An 18228-nucleotide genomic window follows, 5' to 3' on the forward strand; every position below is an offset into this window, starting at 1 on the left:
CCCCACTCCCGGCCCCGCACCCCTCAACCCCGGCCGGCGCGGTCCCCGGGCGAGCGCTGACTGCCCCGTCCGTTCTCGCGAAGGGCCGTGTCTGAGCCGCTGGGAGCCGAGGACCATCCAGACGCGGCGGGACCGAGCACACGCGGACACCGAGGGCCGGGACAGCACGGACCATGGCGCTGAAGCGGATTAATAAGGTACGGCCGGGCGGGGTGCGGGGGAAGCGGCCGGGGCTGTCCTGGCGGGGGCCGGGGCTGTCCTGGCGGGGGCCGGGTGGGGTCCCCGGAACCGGACTTGGAGGGTACGCGGCGGGCCGGCCCGGGGGCATGGGAGCGTCGGGGCCCTGCGGGATCCGGGCCACGCCGCCCGGAGCGGGGTCCCGCCGCGCACCTGGGCCCTGGGGCCAGCGCGCCGCGGCCGGGAGCGAGGGTCCCCGCCCGGTTCAGTCTCGGTTCTGCTCCAACTTCTGTCCCGCATCTTAAGATGGCGCCGGCTGTCGCCGGCTCAGGCCCTTTCCGGCGTCTCCGTTCCTAATAGTGTGGGGTCTATTCTTTGTCAAGGGGTAACTTTTATATCGGGTCTCAAGCACTGCTTGGGGACCCACTGCCCAAGATTTCACCGAATTCGAACTCTTGGAGTCTTACGTTTTTCTGTGTCTTGTGTATGTGTGGTGTATTTGGTTCTTGCACAATCGAGGGTGGAGTATTTACAGTTAACTTGAAAAAAATATGAGGGAACAAATTCAGCCTTACGGGAAACTGAGAGACGTAGGTTAGAAACTTTGAGGATACTTTCTAAGACATTTGGGAGGATTTGACTTCACTGAAATAGATCTGATCTGCTTAACTTACAATTATTTAATAAGTCTAGCTTTGGAACGTAAGTGGCAAAACTGATGTGTTATAAAAGATAAGGTTTATATTTTAACTCATCGTTGCCGAAATCGTGAATTGTTTTAGATTACCACTGTACTGTCATAGTGAGTTTATGAAAATGCTAACTTGAATCTGTGTTTTTCAGATGCAAAGGAGAGTAAGAAAAAGTCATTGGGGCTTAGGGCTTTAAGATTTCTAAGTGATAACCTTTCTGTAACCACTTTAAAGGTGTCACCTTGAGCATAGTTGTATTTACAGCATGCTTAATACAGAGACATCATATTCAATACGTATCAGAACCTTGTATCTCTGGGAAATTAGTTCAAACGATAATAACGCAAAATAGTCTCAGATCCATTGCTTTTTATGCATGTGAAGGAAGGTCTCATTGATTTTTTTTCTTTTACAGGTGATACCCAGCTGCTGTGACACCATTTTAATTTAAAAGCTCTAGAAAGGCAATATGGCAGTGGTTAAGAGTGAACATTGAGCAGAAATGTTTTAGAGTTCTATTTGTGAGCAAGCTTATGTGTGGGTTTCTCTGAGATGGGTGTTTGTTACACATGATCAATAAATAGCTGTGAGCTGATAGGTAGACACTAGGCACTGTTGTAGACACTGGGAGGGCAGCAGTGGAAACAGATGTTAGGTTCCTAGTAATGGTATGGACTACATGTGGTAATGTGTGGACTTGAAAAGGGTCCTGGCTCCTGACACTTGTATTGCTGTTTAAGATCACAGTGTGTAGTTCTTAGAAACTTTTTAAAAGAACTTTGGTAGTTTATTGGTCTTGATACCAAGTTGGTAGTCTAGTGGTCTTGATACCAGGTGGTGATTCTAAATATTTTAAAGAATTACATAATACTGAGATTTGAAGACTTCACAAAATGGAAAAACCAGTATTTATGTGGTACATGGTTGATTCAACCCATAAAAAAGTTCAAGCATGTATAAATTTTTTCCCCCACTCGTTAATGTCAGAATCACATCAGCAAGTTTTTTAAAAAAAAAATACAGTATAATGTATTTCCTAGTCAGCCTGAGCAACATTGGGAGACCTTGCCTCAAAAGTTAGAAAAAGGTCTGTGACCTTGCCTCAAAAGTTAGAAAAGGTTGTAGCCCAGTGGTAGACCGTTTGCTTAGCTTGTGCAAGGCGAGAATTCTATCTCCAGTTCATAGACAGGTAGGGGAGGAAAGTCCAGTCATTTATTGTGAACAGTTTGGAAGGGTAATGTTTTGTTTTAAGGTAACTTCTTTCTAAAAAGGACTAGAATAGCCATTAATATCATTGTGACTGTATGTTACCTGTTCATTTTGCGTTTATGTTTATGTGAAAGACATCTGTAGTCCTAATTTATTGAAGCATTTATTACTGAAATACTGTTTATGTTCAGTAATTCAGTCAGCAAAGCCATTTATGAATTTTTCATCAACTTACATGTTTTGACTGTTTCTTAGATCAAGTAACCTTAATTGTTTGTAACTGTAGTTCTTCTATGGACTAGCTGTACTATGATCCCAGGTAGCGCTGTTGGACAAAAGAAATCAAAAAAGTAAAACTTCAAATTGATTTGATGGTGGGGTCCATAAATAATTTTTTACCGCTTCTGTTATACAAAATGATTACAGTATATAGGTTTGGGGAATGTTTGAATATTGCACTTTTTTTTTTTAAACCCTTAATATTTGACCTGAACTCACCCTGAATGAGTAACTCTGGCCAGCCCTGGGTTCAGTCTGTTACAACTGTTTGAAACAATAACTAATTGGATTTTGTAACAAATATAGGAAGCAGTACAGTTGTCTGGACTTTCAAATCTGAAACTAGAGCAGAGAGGTTAAGGGGAAGAAAATCTAGGTTCATGTGACAGATGGGATCAGAACCCCGGCCATCTGGATCTCTAGAGTGTGTTCTCTTAACTACAGAACTTTTTGCGTGTATTACAATAGGTAAGATGTAAATCCTCAAGTATACACCAGATACTCTAAGCTCTATGAGCAGTATTTAGTCTTCAAAACAACCATGTGAGAGGTGAGATATTCCATTTTATGGCTGAGGTAATACAGAAAGGTTATGTTGACTTGTCACATAGCTAAGAAGTGGCTGAGATTCAAATCATGTAGTACACCTCAAAAAGGTCAAGCTCTGGGCCAGTTCAATTTGTATAGTAAATTGGATTTTAGTATTTAATACCTGAAATAAACTTTTCCTAGCTCATATTCAAGTAACTGGGGATGTAGTTTTATTTTTAAGGTCTGGCTAATTTGTGAATTAATATACATGTTTTGGAAGGAGTGAATTTAGTAGCAGTTATCTTAGAGTGAATGAAATATGCTTCTTATTCCCAACCTAACTAGGCTAGCTAGCCTTAAGTCTTGGGTGCCTTTCTTTTAATGGTAGTGGTCAGTACTTTAACACAGCTAACCAACTTAGAATAGAGTAGTTGTGTGACTGACTGGGGAATGCAGATCTATAATTACCTTAAAATTTAATGTGAAAAGGGATGACTGACTAACATCCTTTCATCATCCTCACTGTCCTCTGCTGTGTTAATTTCAGTTTTTGTTGCTGACAGATACAAAGTTGAATACACTTCCTACACATTGTTTTATCCAACTTTAATTCCTAGGTTCAGGTGCTTCTTGTACAGGGTATATGTCTCTTAGGGTTTCTCTTAAAAATTTGTTCAATGATCCTTTTAAGAAATTAAGTTCTTAACAGATTAAGTTCTCAAGTCAGATTCCTTTTTCACTTGTTTTTGAATAGCAACTTGGTTTATTAGTGTATACAAGAACTGGTTAATTGTGTACTTGGTTTTTGACACAAGTTGTCTTTTTCAGAATGGAGTTTAAAGAACAACTACAGAGGGTCTGAGATTTACTAAACCGTTTTCTGTGAAAATAGACATAATTTTGAAAAGTTCTGTGAGAATTTATGAAGCCTCTTTTAGGTAAAGAATTAACCCCAGATAAAGAAGGGGTAGTCATTTAACCAATACTTAATTGCGATAACCAAGGCACAGTAGTTCCAAAGATACAAAATGAGGAAGACTCTTAAGGCCCATGAGAACTTCTGTTTTGAGTGGGGGAAAACAAAGCATAGAAACATGCATCTCATTTGTACAATTTTCCTTTCAAGATTTATGTTAGGGTTTGGTTTTTTTTGTTTTTTTGAGAGTTCATCTCACTGTGTAGTTCAAGCTGGGTTTGAACTCAACAGTGATCTTCCTGGCTCAGCCTTCTGAGTGCTGGGATTATAGGTGTGCATCACCAGGTCCCACTTACATTAGGTTCTTAAAGACTTACATTTAGAAGAAATTAAAGGAAATGTTGATACTCAGATTTTCCTGCTATTAAAGATAAGTTTAAAGGACTTCTTTGGGCTACAGTTTTGTTACTGTGTTGCTTGTTTTATAACTATTTGATTCCCTTTTCAATAGCATTGTTTGAAATTACCAAAACCGTTTTCATAATTATAATTAATAGAAGCATTTAATATTTTATTAATGAATTTACCTTGCCAAATAAGATTTCTCCTCAGGACTATATGTTTGGCCTTCTTACCTAGAGAGAGTAAGAGGAAAGTTCAGTAATGTACTGTTGTGTTGGAGATTGAACCCAGGGAGCTGAGATACATCCTTAGCTCTTTTATTAAAATGGAATTTTAAGATGGTTCTCCCTAAATTGACCAGCCCAGCCTTTTGGTTCTTCCCTTCTCTGCAGTAGGTTGGATTACAGGTGAGCAGCACCATGCCTGGCTAGAATTTTTATACCATGTGTTTGTCTTTTCTGATTTTACTGTGCTGCTGTACTTTCATTTTAATCTTGGTTTGTGTTATTTAGAGAGCTTCAACTAAATATTTACAGCTGAATTTGTCCTACTTAACCTGAGATCGCTCAGGTGTTATCCACTATTTCTTGATTATTTGTTCCTGGAGTACTTCATGCACATTATCCTTTCCTGTAATTTCATGGCTAATGTATAATTAAGTTTTCTTCCTTCCTTCTTCTGTGTTAATGGGGATTGAACTTAGGGCCTGCCGTGTCCCAGGCAAATAAATGCTTCACCACTGGGCTACATCTCCAGCCCATCTTATTTTGAGAGCAACTGAGTTGTTCAGCTTGGCCTGGAATTTTCAATTCTCCTGACTTAGCCTCCCAAGTAGCTGAGATTACAGGCATGTACCACCACACCCAGTATAATTGGATATTTTCTACTAGTGGACTGGATTTAAGTTTTACTTTTCATGTCTACGAAATGCCCTATTTGTTTACATGGATCATAGCTTAGAGCCTAAATTTAGGCTTTATGTCTTAGCCCATTTCAAATAAAGCCTATGAAAGAACAGCATTGAATTGAGAGGAGGTGCACCTAGGGGCATGTTTTATGACCCAGGCTGACCTTGAATGCCTGGCCTCAAACAGTTTTCACTGGGACTACAAATACACAGCACTGCCTGATTTGAATAATTTTAAGTGACTTACCTTCAAGAGTGATGAAGAAAATTATTGTTATTCATTCAAGGCATTGCTAATACCTTGTCTAATGAACAAGCTTACTTGTCTCACCTATAATTACAGGTAAACAGGAAGTTAGTGCCTTTTTGGTGATGTAATAAAGACAGTGTTCAGAAGCTACACCAGTCCTTAAGCTGTAACCCAGCATTTGGACTTCAGATGAAGAGGACTGAGGTGAAGGCTAACCTGGCCAACTTTGGAGTTATTTATAAGGCGCTCATTCCCTTGTCCCGTGGTGTGCCCTTGTGGCTTGGTGTAGCTTTGATGCAAGGGCTATCTTTCCTCCTACTCTACAGTTTAGATTTTTAAGTCAAGTCAAATTTAGCTCTGAAAGAAATGGCTTTATAAGTAAAATACAAGAAAGGAGCTTTCAGCAGTGGCAGAGATGCTGGTAGGAAGTGTGTACTGCTTCATTCTGTTTTGTGATGAAATGCAAGATGACAGCGGTATGAGATCCTTGTGGAAACGTGGTGATAATGACTAGAGTGGGGAGCCCATGGACTTCACCTTACACGGTACCTAAGTTCAGTTTTGACAAGCCTTTGGGGAAGTGTTAGAACTCAGTAAAACTGCAGTATGTTATGGATAAACTAGTGTGTGTATGGAGTTACACTTTTAGTAGGGTGGGTAATGGAAACTTTTCTGTTTTTTTTTTTGTACCTGGAATTGAACTCATGACCTCATGCTTGCCAAGCAGGCACTGTGCCGCTGAGTTAAATCCTTGGCCCTGGAAACATTTTCATAACTACTGCCTTTTTCGTTGCTCTGGTTTACAAGTAGTGTTTGTTGTGGGAAGTTTATAGAATGCTGAATTCTTAGTAGAGGTATTAAATCTTACTATAGGGTTGTTAACATGACTGCTTTACAGGTTCATAGTTCACAAGTAATTGTCATACTTCTAATTACTAAATTCTTTGAGGGGAAGGGCTAATTACATATTTCCAGCGTCATCCCTTCACTTGACATTTTCAATACATTAGCCTGCTGTTCTTGTAGTCTGTAGTTGGTCACTTCATTGGTATTACCACGTATCATTGAGCGAGGGAGATAGAGATACAGGAGCAAAAAACTGATACAGACTTCATGTTTGTGTCTGTCAGCCTTTTATATTTCATTTCTAGCAGTCAGCTGTCAAACACGACTATCACATAAAGAAAAGATTTTCCTCAACTGTAGAAGCCTTAGAAATGTTACAAAAGAAGTGTTTTCAGAATAAAAAATGAGGTAGTCAAACCCACTAGTGTTCATACATCTAGATGAGAATACCAGTGTAAGCTACATGTCTTAGTTGCCAGTTAGAAGGATTTGCTTGGCGAACAAATGTCCTGAGTCCAGTCTGGTTTTGCCATGCTTCCCACTGGGTGTTCAGGACATAGGTAGTCTATTTAGATTGTGAAATCCGTTCTGTCCCAAATTCTTTTGTAGTATTTTAACCCAGGAGAGTGAGATAGACATGAGAGCTTGAAGATTTCAGTTACCCAGGTTAGAGATCGGCATAGTGTGGTCTCCTTGGCTTCTTTTTATCCCTCCACTTCCAGCTTTTGAAAGAGAGCATTTTCCCTGTGGAAGAAGGGCTGAATTCTCACTTCTAGGTGTGCAGAAGGTTTCAGGAGAAGCAGTTGAGAGAAAGTTTTTTGTTTGTTTTGGGGTGGGGTTTTTTTGGTGTTTTTTCAGACAGGGTCTTGAAACTCATGGCTATCCTACAAGTGTCCCCGGCAAGGAAGGTGATCTTAAAAAGAGTATCTGTCCAAAAGAAAATTCTACGGGGAAGAAATGTCTTTATAGGCCATATTATTTCTTAGCATAGTTCCCTGATTGGATGTTTTGGTCTTAGTGTTCTTCAAAGTGTGAGTGTGCCAGTCTTCCCACCTGCTACAGTATTATCCTGTCTCAGGGCTAACTTGAGGAAGGAGTGGTCTGCAGAGGATGAAAATTTTAACAGCTGCCATATGTGAACCTGTTTTTTCTCATCTACCGTTTCTGTTTCCTGAAAGCAATGAGCTGGCAATTTCAGTTCTTCAAATTTTATAAATTGTTTTTGTCCCTGAGTCTGAAACCTTCGTAGGCTTTAGAGTCATTTGTAAGATTAAAAGAATCCTAGGCAAAGTCACTGGAAATTGATCCTCAACTCTAGTAGATAGTTTCCTTTTACAGTAAACAGATGACCATTTTCTCACTTGGCATCCATTTAAAAGCATCTGACTTGAGAACTGGGTAACCCTATATCACACTAGGTACAATGAGAAGCAAGCTAGCAGTCAAGTCGATCCTGAGAAAAACATTTTTTTCCATACCTTGTTCAAGCTGGGATGTTTATTCATTGACTAACATACTCTTGAGTTGGTGTGGTTGAAGGTTTTTTCCTCCAATTGAGCAAATACTGTATTCTTACATGGACACCACCTGGAGAAACAAGCCTTTGTGAACTCATCCTTATTCATGTTTTCAAGTTGTGTGACTTTGTTCTGTTACCTGTCCCAGAGCCATACGTGTTCCATTTGTTAGCTTTTAGTTACTCCACCTCTCTCTGAGGTGTCTAACATAAAACGGCCTGTGTCTGTAAGGTGCTAGTGAGGATGATCTCATACCCATGAACACAGTTCATACTCTTACCAGAATTACTGCTGTTGCTTCCCAATACAGTCTGTATTCATCTGTCCTCTGTTGAGGGGGGGTCTCAGGCAGTACAGGGTTAAGAAAGTTAGGTGTGCCTCACTAGCTAAATTGTGTCTTCAGTTGTATGTGTTTTGGGGTGATAGAGGGGTCAGTAGTTCTTGTTACAAGTAATGTTAAGAGCCACTATTCTGAATGGTGTTTAAGTGACTGTACTGTTACAAGATTTTAAAACCTGTGGAAGTAATGCTGTACCCTTCTGTTTTGTTTTGGTTTTTGAGACAGGGTCTTCCTGTGTAGTTCAGACTGGTCTTAAACTCACTAGCCCAGGCTAACCTGGAATTCACAGGAACCTTCCTGACTCAGCCTCCCAAGTACTGCACATTCTTAAGCAGCACATAACGTGATAATCCAGAAATGACTAAAGAAAAGAATTGGAATAATCTGTTAGTTCAAGGAAGGGGAAGGCGACCTGAGGAGTACTTATTTGAGACCTTTTTTCTCTTGTGTGTCCCCCCATTCTCACCCCTCAGGGAGTCAAACCCAGGGCCTCATGCATCATGCATCATGTTAAGCAGGCATTTTCCTGAGTCACATCCCAGCCCCTTCTGTCACATTACTTAAAATGTGAAGGAGGTATAGTAAAAGTGTTAAGTTTTGGAGCAATCTGAGATATTAAGTGCTTTTACAATAACAAAAGTTAAATGGCCGGGTGTGGTGGCACGCACCTGTAATCCCAGCACTTGGGAGGCTGAGACAGAAGGATCACTTATGAGTTTGAGACTAGCCTGAACTACTGCATAGTGAAACCTTGTCTCAAAAAGTTAAATGAATCAGTTCTGGTACAGTACCGTCAGTACATCAAAAACACCAATGGCTTCTCATTGCCTTTAGAGATGGTCTTCCATGTCTATATATATCTATATTTATATATATGTAGATACAGATATATCTATATCTATATATATCCAGGCCCTTTTAAAAACTCTACTCTGATCAGCCTTCTAGCCACTCCCTTACTGTATCTGTGGTATACCACTACAGTTTTTAAGCACATTTTACAACCTGTGTTCTTTTACACCCCTGACTTTTTGCTTTGTCCTTAATGCTTTTCTTGTTTCTTTGGCAATTGCATACTAAATTCCTCTATCAAGACTCAACTCAGGTGGCTGTTTTAAACCCAGGCAAAATTAATGGTTATCTTTTCAGGATTTGCAAAGTGTTTAAATACCTTTTTTCAATTCATTGTGTGTAAGGGGATGTCTATTCGCGGTTAGCTTTTTTTTAAGTGTTTGGGGAGATAGTCATATTTTATTTATGTTGGTATTTTCCGGCGTAACTTGTTTGGCACCAGAGGCAGCTGTTATATAAATGAATGAATAATTTGATGGTGAAATTTTAGCTAATAACTTAACATTATATTTTTCATTTTAGAAATAGAATTAACCTGTAGTTTCTGTTGGAGATTGAAAGTTAGTGATTATTTGAGGCACATGACTTTTTCCTTTTTTTTGGTGAGACAGTCCCTGCTATGTCATGTAGGCTGGCGTTGAACTCACTTATGGAGTCCAGGCTGGTCTTGATCTCATGGCAGTCCTCCTGCTTCAGCCTCCCGAGTGCTGGGATTGCAGGCATGTTCCACCAACCCCATGGCACATGACTTCTTGCTCCTAAATTTGAGATTTTGCTTCATTCCTTCCAACTTTTCCAGCTGGAGTCAAGCATTACATTGTTTTAGTCAGATAAAAATTACGTACTTGGTAAAAGTTGCGAGGTAGTACTTTTGTAGAAAGAAACTAGAGTCATTAAAAGGCAAAGGAATAGCTACAGGAACCAGTTGCCTACCCTCAGAGATGAGAATTATGGAGCCTTCTGCTAGGTTTGTGTTTGTACCTCTTTCGCCCAGTGTGGGTGCTCTGGCTTCCAGCCTCACTGTGTACTGCTGAACACATGCCCACCAGTACCTCTGCCTTTGTAACTACTGATTTTAAAAAGGGTGTACTTTTCAGCTTTGATTTAGAAAATTTTGGGCTGGCAAGTCCAGGCTTTGATTACTTTCCAGCCGTCTAAGCTCATCGCTGAGGCTGAAGGAAGAAATTGGTGTGGGTTTCATGTGTGACTTAAGTTGGTTGGTGGTAACTGACAGTCACCCTGGACTACCATCACGTTGGAGCAGGAGGAGTCCCACAGAGTAGATTGTGTTGCTACAGAGCATAACTAACACCTGCAGTGACTCACTTTATTCCTCACATTTCCCCACTAAGGTGTTTGCGTGGTGGCTCGTTCTGGGCACAGTGATGTGAAAACTAACTGCTGCTGCATGATTTCATTATCATTCAGGTACTAGTGAAAGGGGAAGAAAGAAAACGATGGAAATACGTATGTTTTCTTTTTTCTTTAAAAGGATTTGATTTTTATTTTTCTATATTGAATTTAAAGGAGATTTTAATGTACAAGTTCATTGGCCTGATTCTAGGTATTTGTTACTACTTTGGAGGTGTCCTAGTCACAGATTTTTAAAAGTAAAGCACCTAGAATGGTTGATTCTGGGGCCAGTGGCTCATGCTTCTAATCTCAACTGTCTGGAAAGCTTTGGCAGGAAGATGAAGAGTTCAACCCATCCCTGAGAATAAAGTGATATCCACATCTGAAAAAAAAAAAAAAAAAAAAAAAGAATATGACTTAAAGAGAATGTCTGTTGGGGCTGTGGATTTACCTCAGTGGCTAAGCGCCTGCCTGGCAAGCGCAAGGTCGTGAGTTCGGTTCCTGGTACCGGAGAAAAAAAAAAAAAAAAAAAAAAGAATAGCAGGCTTCTGAAATTAAGGGAATGAAGAGGTAAAAATCAAGAAGTTTGAGAGTGACAGCTTTTTGTAATTACTAGTTTTAGTAATACTTCAGTTTAGATGTTTACCAGACATTATGGACTGCTAAGCATAAAGATTATCACATAACCCAAAGATGTAATTGAACCAGGGCTTTTTAGCTCCTGTTTCATAAGCAAATGATCTTAAGACCCTTACCCAGAAAACCTTGACTCCAGCATGGGTGTTGTACAAGATAGTCTGCTAGCTAAGTACCTAGTACACTCTATGCCAGGTAACATAATAGAGTGCTTTACGTCTCATTCAGCTTCTCAGAATTTGTATACAAGTAAACATTTTAATTTTAGAGATGAAGAAATAGTGGATCTGAGTTTTAAAAGTGAAACTCCAGATAAGACTACATCGGGGAAGGGAGTGCATCTTCATGTCTTTATAAACTGTCTTTCAGGGATTTGCTTTGCATGTAAAGTGTGTTTGGAGGGTTGGGGATATCGTGGCACAGTGCCTGCCTGGCAAACGCAAGGTCGTAAGTTCCATTCCTGGTACTACTCCCCCAAAAAAGTGTATTTGGAATATAATAGCACATTTGAAGATTCCAATCTTCATCCTGATGTTTTATGAAAAGGGAAAATGGGGTAGTTGGAGATAAATGTTTCACTGTCAAATGGACTTCTGTTGTTTCTGCTTTTGTTGATAAATGAAATAGAGCTTATGTAAATTTTATTATTCGTCAGTTTCATTTTTAAAAATTTTAACATTTATTGTGGAAAGTTGGTATATATATATAAAACAAACATATCTTCTTTTTTGTGTTCCCCATCCCTCTCTCCTCCCCAGAACATGTGTGAGTTTGCACATGAGAAAATTGGTTACTTAGACTGCTTAATTTTTTACCTGCAATAAAGTGTATAGCTAGATGGTGTTAAAATGGATTGCATTTATAATTTTAAAAAAGTGATTAGGGAATTGGCACATAGTTGCTGTGAGAATTGGGTTAGCCTATGAAAATCATTTGCTCAGTATAGCAGATCAGTTCAAGTTGCCAAGAACTATGTTTTCAGAGGCAGGTTGAGTATTCAAACTGCAGAGTACTCCAGAGTCTAGAACTTTTTGAGTACCAACATGATTTGGTTTCTGTCTGTGGGTTTTTTTTTTTTTTTTTTTTTGCTCCTGGGAATTGAACTTAGGACCTTGTGCTTTGCTGGGCAGGCTCTCATGCTGCAGAGCTGTATCCCCAGCCCAAGAATTTTTTTTAGAAGCAAAATCCCTATATTGTTTTCCTTTAACAAGTTTTTAAGTTCTTAGATGATGTTTTCCTTTAACAAGTTTTTAAGTTCTTAGATGAATTTCAGTAATTCTTCCTGATTAAGAGTTTTAAAACTATTTGAGTTTTCCCTCATTCTTGAGTAAGTTGAACATTTAACGATATATTTGCCTAAATAGGCATTAAGGGACTGATCTTATCTTGCATCATCTTAGGTTGTGACTCTTGTGGTCTCAGTTTCCCAGACTTTTTTATATTTTAAATTTTGAGCCAATGTCTCACTAGGTTGCTCAGCCTGATGTTGGACTCGGTAGCTCTCTTGCCTCAGCCACAGTGCTGGGATTAAAGGTGTTCAGTTTTTAAAAATTTGGAATGATACATTTCAGCTGAGGTTTTCACATGTTCAAATTGCTTTTCTCTAAAAATTTTCTCTTACAAGATAGTATTCTTTTTAATGTCTTAATAGGTTTGAATATTTTTATATTGTAAATCCTCTTTATATAGCGGTGCAGAATATAAACTTGCCCAATTAAAATTGAAATAAATCAGTTACATTTGCATATTATTGAGCCTTAAATAATTTTATTCAGTTCCTGGGTTTTGTAGTGATGGAGTCATCCAACATATTCTAGTTTTCAGGCTGTGTAAATTACTTCAATTTGCTAAACGCTTTAAAAGTTGAATTTCTCCTGTACCGCTTTGTTGACTGCCTTTTTTAAAGATTTAGTATGTTTTTAAACAAATTATAAACAAAATGTAGAGAATTTATCTCCCTTTCCAAGTCAGGACCAGAATGGGGCCTTATGTTACTTTACATAGATGTTCTTCAGACCCTGAAACTTTATTTCCAAAATCTTGACAATAGTGACAAGAGTACTGGCTGGGTTACATTTGTATTCAGCATCACATTTTCATATTTTTTAGTATAAAAAAATTACAAGTTGATAGCCATTTCCTTTCTTAAAATTGGCTAGTAGCACAAGCAGGCTAAGACTGTTTCTCCTAATTATTTTTGATGTAATACTAGTAAAGCAAGCATCACAAGCTACTCCTGCTGTTTTTTAAAATTTTATTTTGAGACGACTTGCCTCTAAATTGCCATGGCTGGCTCCAACCTGTCTTTAGTACCTACGGTTACAGGTGTGCACTAACATGCCTGGCATAAAATTTCTTTATTTCAAAAAACATTGTTTTAACCAGAACATTGTATTCATTTATCTTCATTGTTAAACTTTGTAATAGATTCACAATGAGATGTTTTGTCTTAGAATGATCCCAGAAAAATTTCATTTTGATTCTGTGTAGTGAATGAAAATCTACTTGAAGCAGCTGAATCTGGCCTAAAATTGGCATTATACTTTGTAAAGTTTCTGTTCTGTTCTTGTTTGTCTGTTTGAGACGGAGTCTCGCTGTGCAGTTCAGGCTGGCCTTGAGCTCACTTTTGTAGCCCAGGCTGGCCTCGAACTCACAGTGATCTTCCTGCCTCAGCCTCCCGAGTACTGGGATTACAGGTGTGCGCCACCATGCCTGGCAAGTTTCTGTTCTGATGTATTTGATATACCAGTTCTTATTTTTTCATATGACACAAAAACTCAGGATTAAAAAGGAATAAAAAAGCCAGGCGTGATTCGCTTGTGCCTGTAACCCCTGCATTTGGGGAGGCTGAGGGAGGAAGATTGCAAATTGGGCAATTTATCAAATTGGGAAAATCCTGTCTCAAAAAATAAAATAGGGTGGGGATGTAGCTCCCTGTGAAGGCCCTGGGTTTGATCCCCAGTACTGCAGAAGGGAAAGGGAGAGTGTCTATAGAACTATAGTGTTGAGCCACACACATACACACACACCTGTAATCCCTGCAAGTTTGAGGCCAGCCTGAGCTACATGGCAAGACCCTGTCTTAAAAAACAAACAAAAAGAACTGCAGTGTTACTGAGAAATGAAAATAGTTGTATTATGCAAGAGCTTGGCTCCTGAGGCAGTCTGCTTATCCCCTTTTGCCTATAACCCTGATGACTGTCCAGAGGTCACTACCACAGCACACCTGATAGGAACTCGTCAAGTAACCAAAACAGCAGTTCACCCAAGGTTGGGGCTACATTGTCATTGTCAGTCTTTACTTTTGCTCATCTTCCTTTTCTGATCATGTTAGAACTGAATTCACTCATGTATGTTACAGATGAGACCGAGGCAGAGCCTGCAAGCCCAGAAAGTGTAGGTCTGAATACGTGCCAGCTAATCCTATCTTGCTAAAAAACCTGGAACAAAAAGAGCTGGAAGGCATGCCAGGGTACTAGAGAAAGACACAGACTCGCCGGTGGTCACTTAGGAAACCATTTAAATACTCTAAAATCTCAGTTTGGATTTTTTTTTCATAGTCCACCACTTAACATCTTCCAGCTGGCTTGAACCACAGGTGTGGTATTACATCCGAAACTGTCCTCCCACTCGGTGGCTTGTACCATTTACAAACAGATTTAATCACTTTTATCAGTCTTTTCACTAAAGTCTACAAATGGGTCAAATCCACTTAGTTGCTTGAATTTGAATAATTACTGCCCAAATGTAAATAGTAATGCTATTCATACCAATTTAAAATATTACAATAATCAAATATACTTAATTAAATTTATATTCATGAATAGTTTATCCATAATTTTCTAAGTTTTAATATGGAAATCTTACAAGAACCTCCCTGCTATGTATAGTATAATATTTATAAGTGTTGTACCACAAGTTAGCTAATATTTATACCATTTTAATATTTTCCTTAACGAACTGTACTTTGATGACATCTAAGTCAGTGCCTTTCTTTGCCCTGTTGTAATCTGAGATCCCAAGAAGTGGTACAAGCTGCCTGATGATGCAGTCATGCCTCTACCACCAGTACTTTAATGAGAACAATCGAATTCAGATTGGGGCCACCTGGCAGTGAGGCATGAATTATGGCCCTGTTATGAGCATCAGTAAATTTTAAAACTGTGCTTTTAAAATTTTTAATAAAAACTATGACTTTGAAATAATAAAGCATTTCAGTTTAGCACAAAGCTCTACACTGAGGGCTAGGACTCCTGGGTTTTTTTTGTATCAAATACATGAGATTTGGATAAGCAAATGGATGGATGTAAATGTTGTCTGCAGACAACTAAAACTGAAAGATGCCTGGATTTCTAGAGTTAGTAAAAGAATGTGTATAGGTTTTCTGGATAGTTGTTACTCTTCTGTGGTAGTTACATATAAGCTTGCTTGTTTCTTCTGTGATGGCAAGATTGTACATCTTCAATGAGGTGGTTATTCTAGAGTTTAAATTGAGCTCATCTATTCTCTGCACCCTCCAAGGGAGGGGACTTTATACTGAATATTGTGCACTTCGTATTTTTTAACTTTGCAATGAGCAGTAAAGATCATACTGGTAAAGGAAAATCTAGCTGGGTGTAGTGGTACGTGTGTGTAATCCCAGCACTCCGGAGGCTGAAGTAGGATTGCTGTGAATTTAAGGCCAGCCTGAACCACATAGTAAGAAAAAAAAAATTATTTCCGTGCGGTTATATTCCTTTCCTTAACAGTTAATCGATTATTGGAGGTTAAAAGAAAGCAGTTAATGTTTCAGGGTTATAAATGCATGATAAGTGTGGCAAGTTGTTGGTATTGACTCCATCACTCTTATTGCACCCTTTCAGATTAGCCATTGAGCCCTAGTAATTCAAACTGCTCTAGAAGCTGAGGCAGAATGATCACAAACTGCAGACCTGGGTAGAATAGCAAGACCTCTTTCAAAAAGACATTTCTTGGGGCAGAATGGTTGCCTAGCATGTAGGAGGCCTTTGGGTTTGATCCACAGCACCCCTCTCCCTTTCATTCTTCTGCTTTCTAGTATTTGGTCTTTTGTATATGACAACATTCAGACTTTTTAAACTGTTTTATTGTTCCCATGTATCTTTGATAATTATTTCCATATTTAGATAAGAAAAGGAATTTTAAAATGATTCCTGGGTTTGAATGTATTTTTTTAAAGGGGAATTTAAATTAGTTGGAAATGTTCAGTGCAGCAGTGCATTAACCTTAGTTTGGCTTGTCATTTTGGTCTTTGTGTTTTTGGTACTGGGTATGGAACCCATGTGTTACACTCCCATTTTTAAATTTTATTTGGAGACAAAATCTCCTGCCTAGGGTGGTCTAGTGTATGTGATTCTCCCAGGTCAGAGTCCAAAGTAGCTAGGATTACAGACCTGTGTTTTTAAAATATTTTTGGTATTTTTGATTTTGGTTATGTCCTTTTTAAGGTGTAGCTGTACCATTTTAAAATAAAAAGAAAGCCTAATAAGACTTTCATACTAAGTGCCATCTTTTCGTACATACAGATATTTGAGGATAATTGGTTCATATGGAATTGCAGAAATTTCATGTTTTGCCAAAAGCAAATTTTTTTTTTGTACTGGGAATCGAACTCAGGACTTTGCTCTCGCCAGGCAGGCACTTGTGCCACTGAGCTACATCCCCAGTCCCCAGAGTTAGAATTTTTAACACCAATTAAAAATTGGTGTTGAATTAAAAATGTTGAAATAGATTGAATACAAAAGGGTACTTAGTCCTATGAGGTTTTTATGTGGAAAATGGGATCAGTGAATGGTTTGGTAGAAGTGTGATTCAGGAAGAACAAAAGGTTAAAAGACAGAAGAGGGTCTCTGGGTAGTCTGGACAGTCAGCAGGTGGGTGACACACTGCATTCTGAGAGCATCAGCTCTGTCCATCAGAATTTCCTGTTAGTGTCTTTGAGCCTTGACCATGGATTGTTGGGCATATGTCCGTGGGACAATGCTGCTTACTTTGTTCCAGTGACTGAATGTAGGATTACTTAGGTTTTGTCTTTCTTAATGGAGTATATTGTTTGAGTCATGATTGTATGTCCATTAAAGGATAGGGTAAAAGTGGACGTAGTTGACTTAATTTTTTAAAAGATATAGTCACAGATACGCATACGTGTTTGGTTTATTGTTTCACATCTTGATGGCTTAGATTTTTTATGGTGCTGATGCTCTATCCACTGATGACAATGCTTGGCATGTATGTGGCCAGCATTTAGTCAGTATTTGCTGTAGGAATGAGAGGCAAGTAAAGCATTGTATGGAATGTGCTAGACAGGATTCAGGCTCATACATCCCATGGTCTTTGCTTAGTTCTGTGCATGTGTCAGACTCTTTTGCTCACAATTGCTTTCCCGGAGAATGTGTGTGCTGGATATTTCTCATTGCAAAGTAATGACTGCTTGCTGGTTCATATTCACTCATGGATTGCCCCAGCTGACTTGAATTGGTATGCACAGTCCAGATTGCCTCCAAAGGTGAAGGGTGTGTGGTTGTCAGTAAGGCCTTCTGGGGGCCTGGGACCTTGTCAAGGTTCTGACCCACAGTACCAGGATATTGGAATTTCTTTCCTTCATGTGTTCATATACATGTGTGCATGTTGGTCATACAGATGAGTAAGTTTCATTTTAGCAGAAGTGTCCATGGACTTAACATGCTTTAAAACTTTTTCACTTCTACTGCCCCTTGCTCTTTACTCAGGAGATTTACTTGTTTTTGTTTTGACTTTTTGAAACAGAGTTTTGTATATCCAGGCAGGCCTTGCTTGAACTTGGGGTTCCCTCACCTCAATCTCTTGAGTGTTGGGATTTCAGGCATGCAGCACCATGCTTCCCTTACTTGACTGTATTTATTTGCTTGTGTTACATTACATTACACTGTATTACATGACCCATCATTTTCTCTTTTGGTGTAGGAACTTAGTGATTTGGCCCGTGACCCTCCAGCACAATGTTCTGCAGGCCCAGTTGGGGATGATAGTAAGTAACTTCTAAATTGATTTCTGTAGCTAATTTGAAAGAAGATTTATGTGTTCTGAGATACTAAGCAGGTTATATTTTGTTTTTCTTTTTACAGTGTTCCATTGGCAAGCCACAATTATGGGACCTGTAAGTATTAAGAATTTAAACATTTTGCCTGTAATTGAAAACCTAGTATTGATCTGATTGTAATTTTTAACTTAGTCTGTAAGTTTTATTATTTAGCTACCTTGTTTTGATGTATCATAGTTGTACTGCATTTGAAAGAAAAAACAGAATACATTGTCTCCCCTTGTT

General features: G+C 39.0%; 1 protein-coding gene across 3 annotated transcripts in view; it reads left to right on the forward strand.

The window, feature by feature from the left end:
- The window catches only part of Ube2d3 (ubiquitin-conjugating enzyme E2D 3), a 32533-nt gene that overhangs the window by 3651 nt on the left and 10654 nt on the right, over window positions 1-18228 (forward strand). For 2 of the 3 annotated variants that reach the window (XM_005406246.2, XM_005406247.2), the window contains exons 2-4: window positions 84-197; window positions 17868-17931; window positions 18029-18060. In XM_005406246.2, coding sequence (XP_005406303.1) covers window positions 174-197; window positions 17868-17931; window positions 18029-18060 — 120 coding nt within the window. In that variant the 5' untranslated portion in view covers window positions 84-173. Of the gene's footprint in view, window positions 1-83; window positions 198-17867; window positions 17932-18028; window positions 18061-18228 lie in introns of those variants that run through there. The other variant, XR_264178.2, reaches the window with a different exon arrangement.

Source organism: Chinchilla lanigera, unplaced genomic scaffold, assembly GCF_000276665.1.
Source record: "Chinchilla lanigera isolate Chin_1 unplaced genomic scaffold, ChiLan1.0 scaffold00095, whole genome shotgun sequence".
In the NCBI taxonomy this organism is placed as follows: domain Eukaryota; kingdom Metazoa; phylum Chordata; class Mammalia; order Rodentia; family Chinchillidae; genus Chinchilla; species Chinchilla lanigera.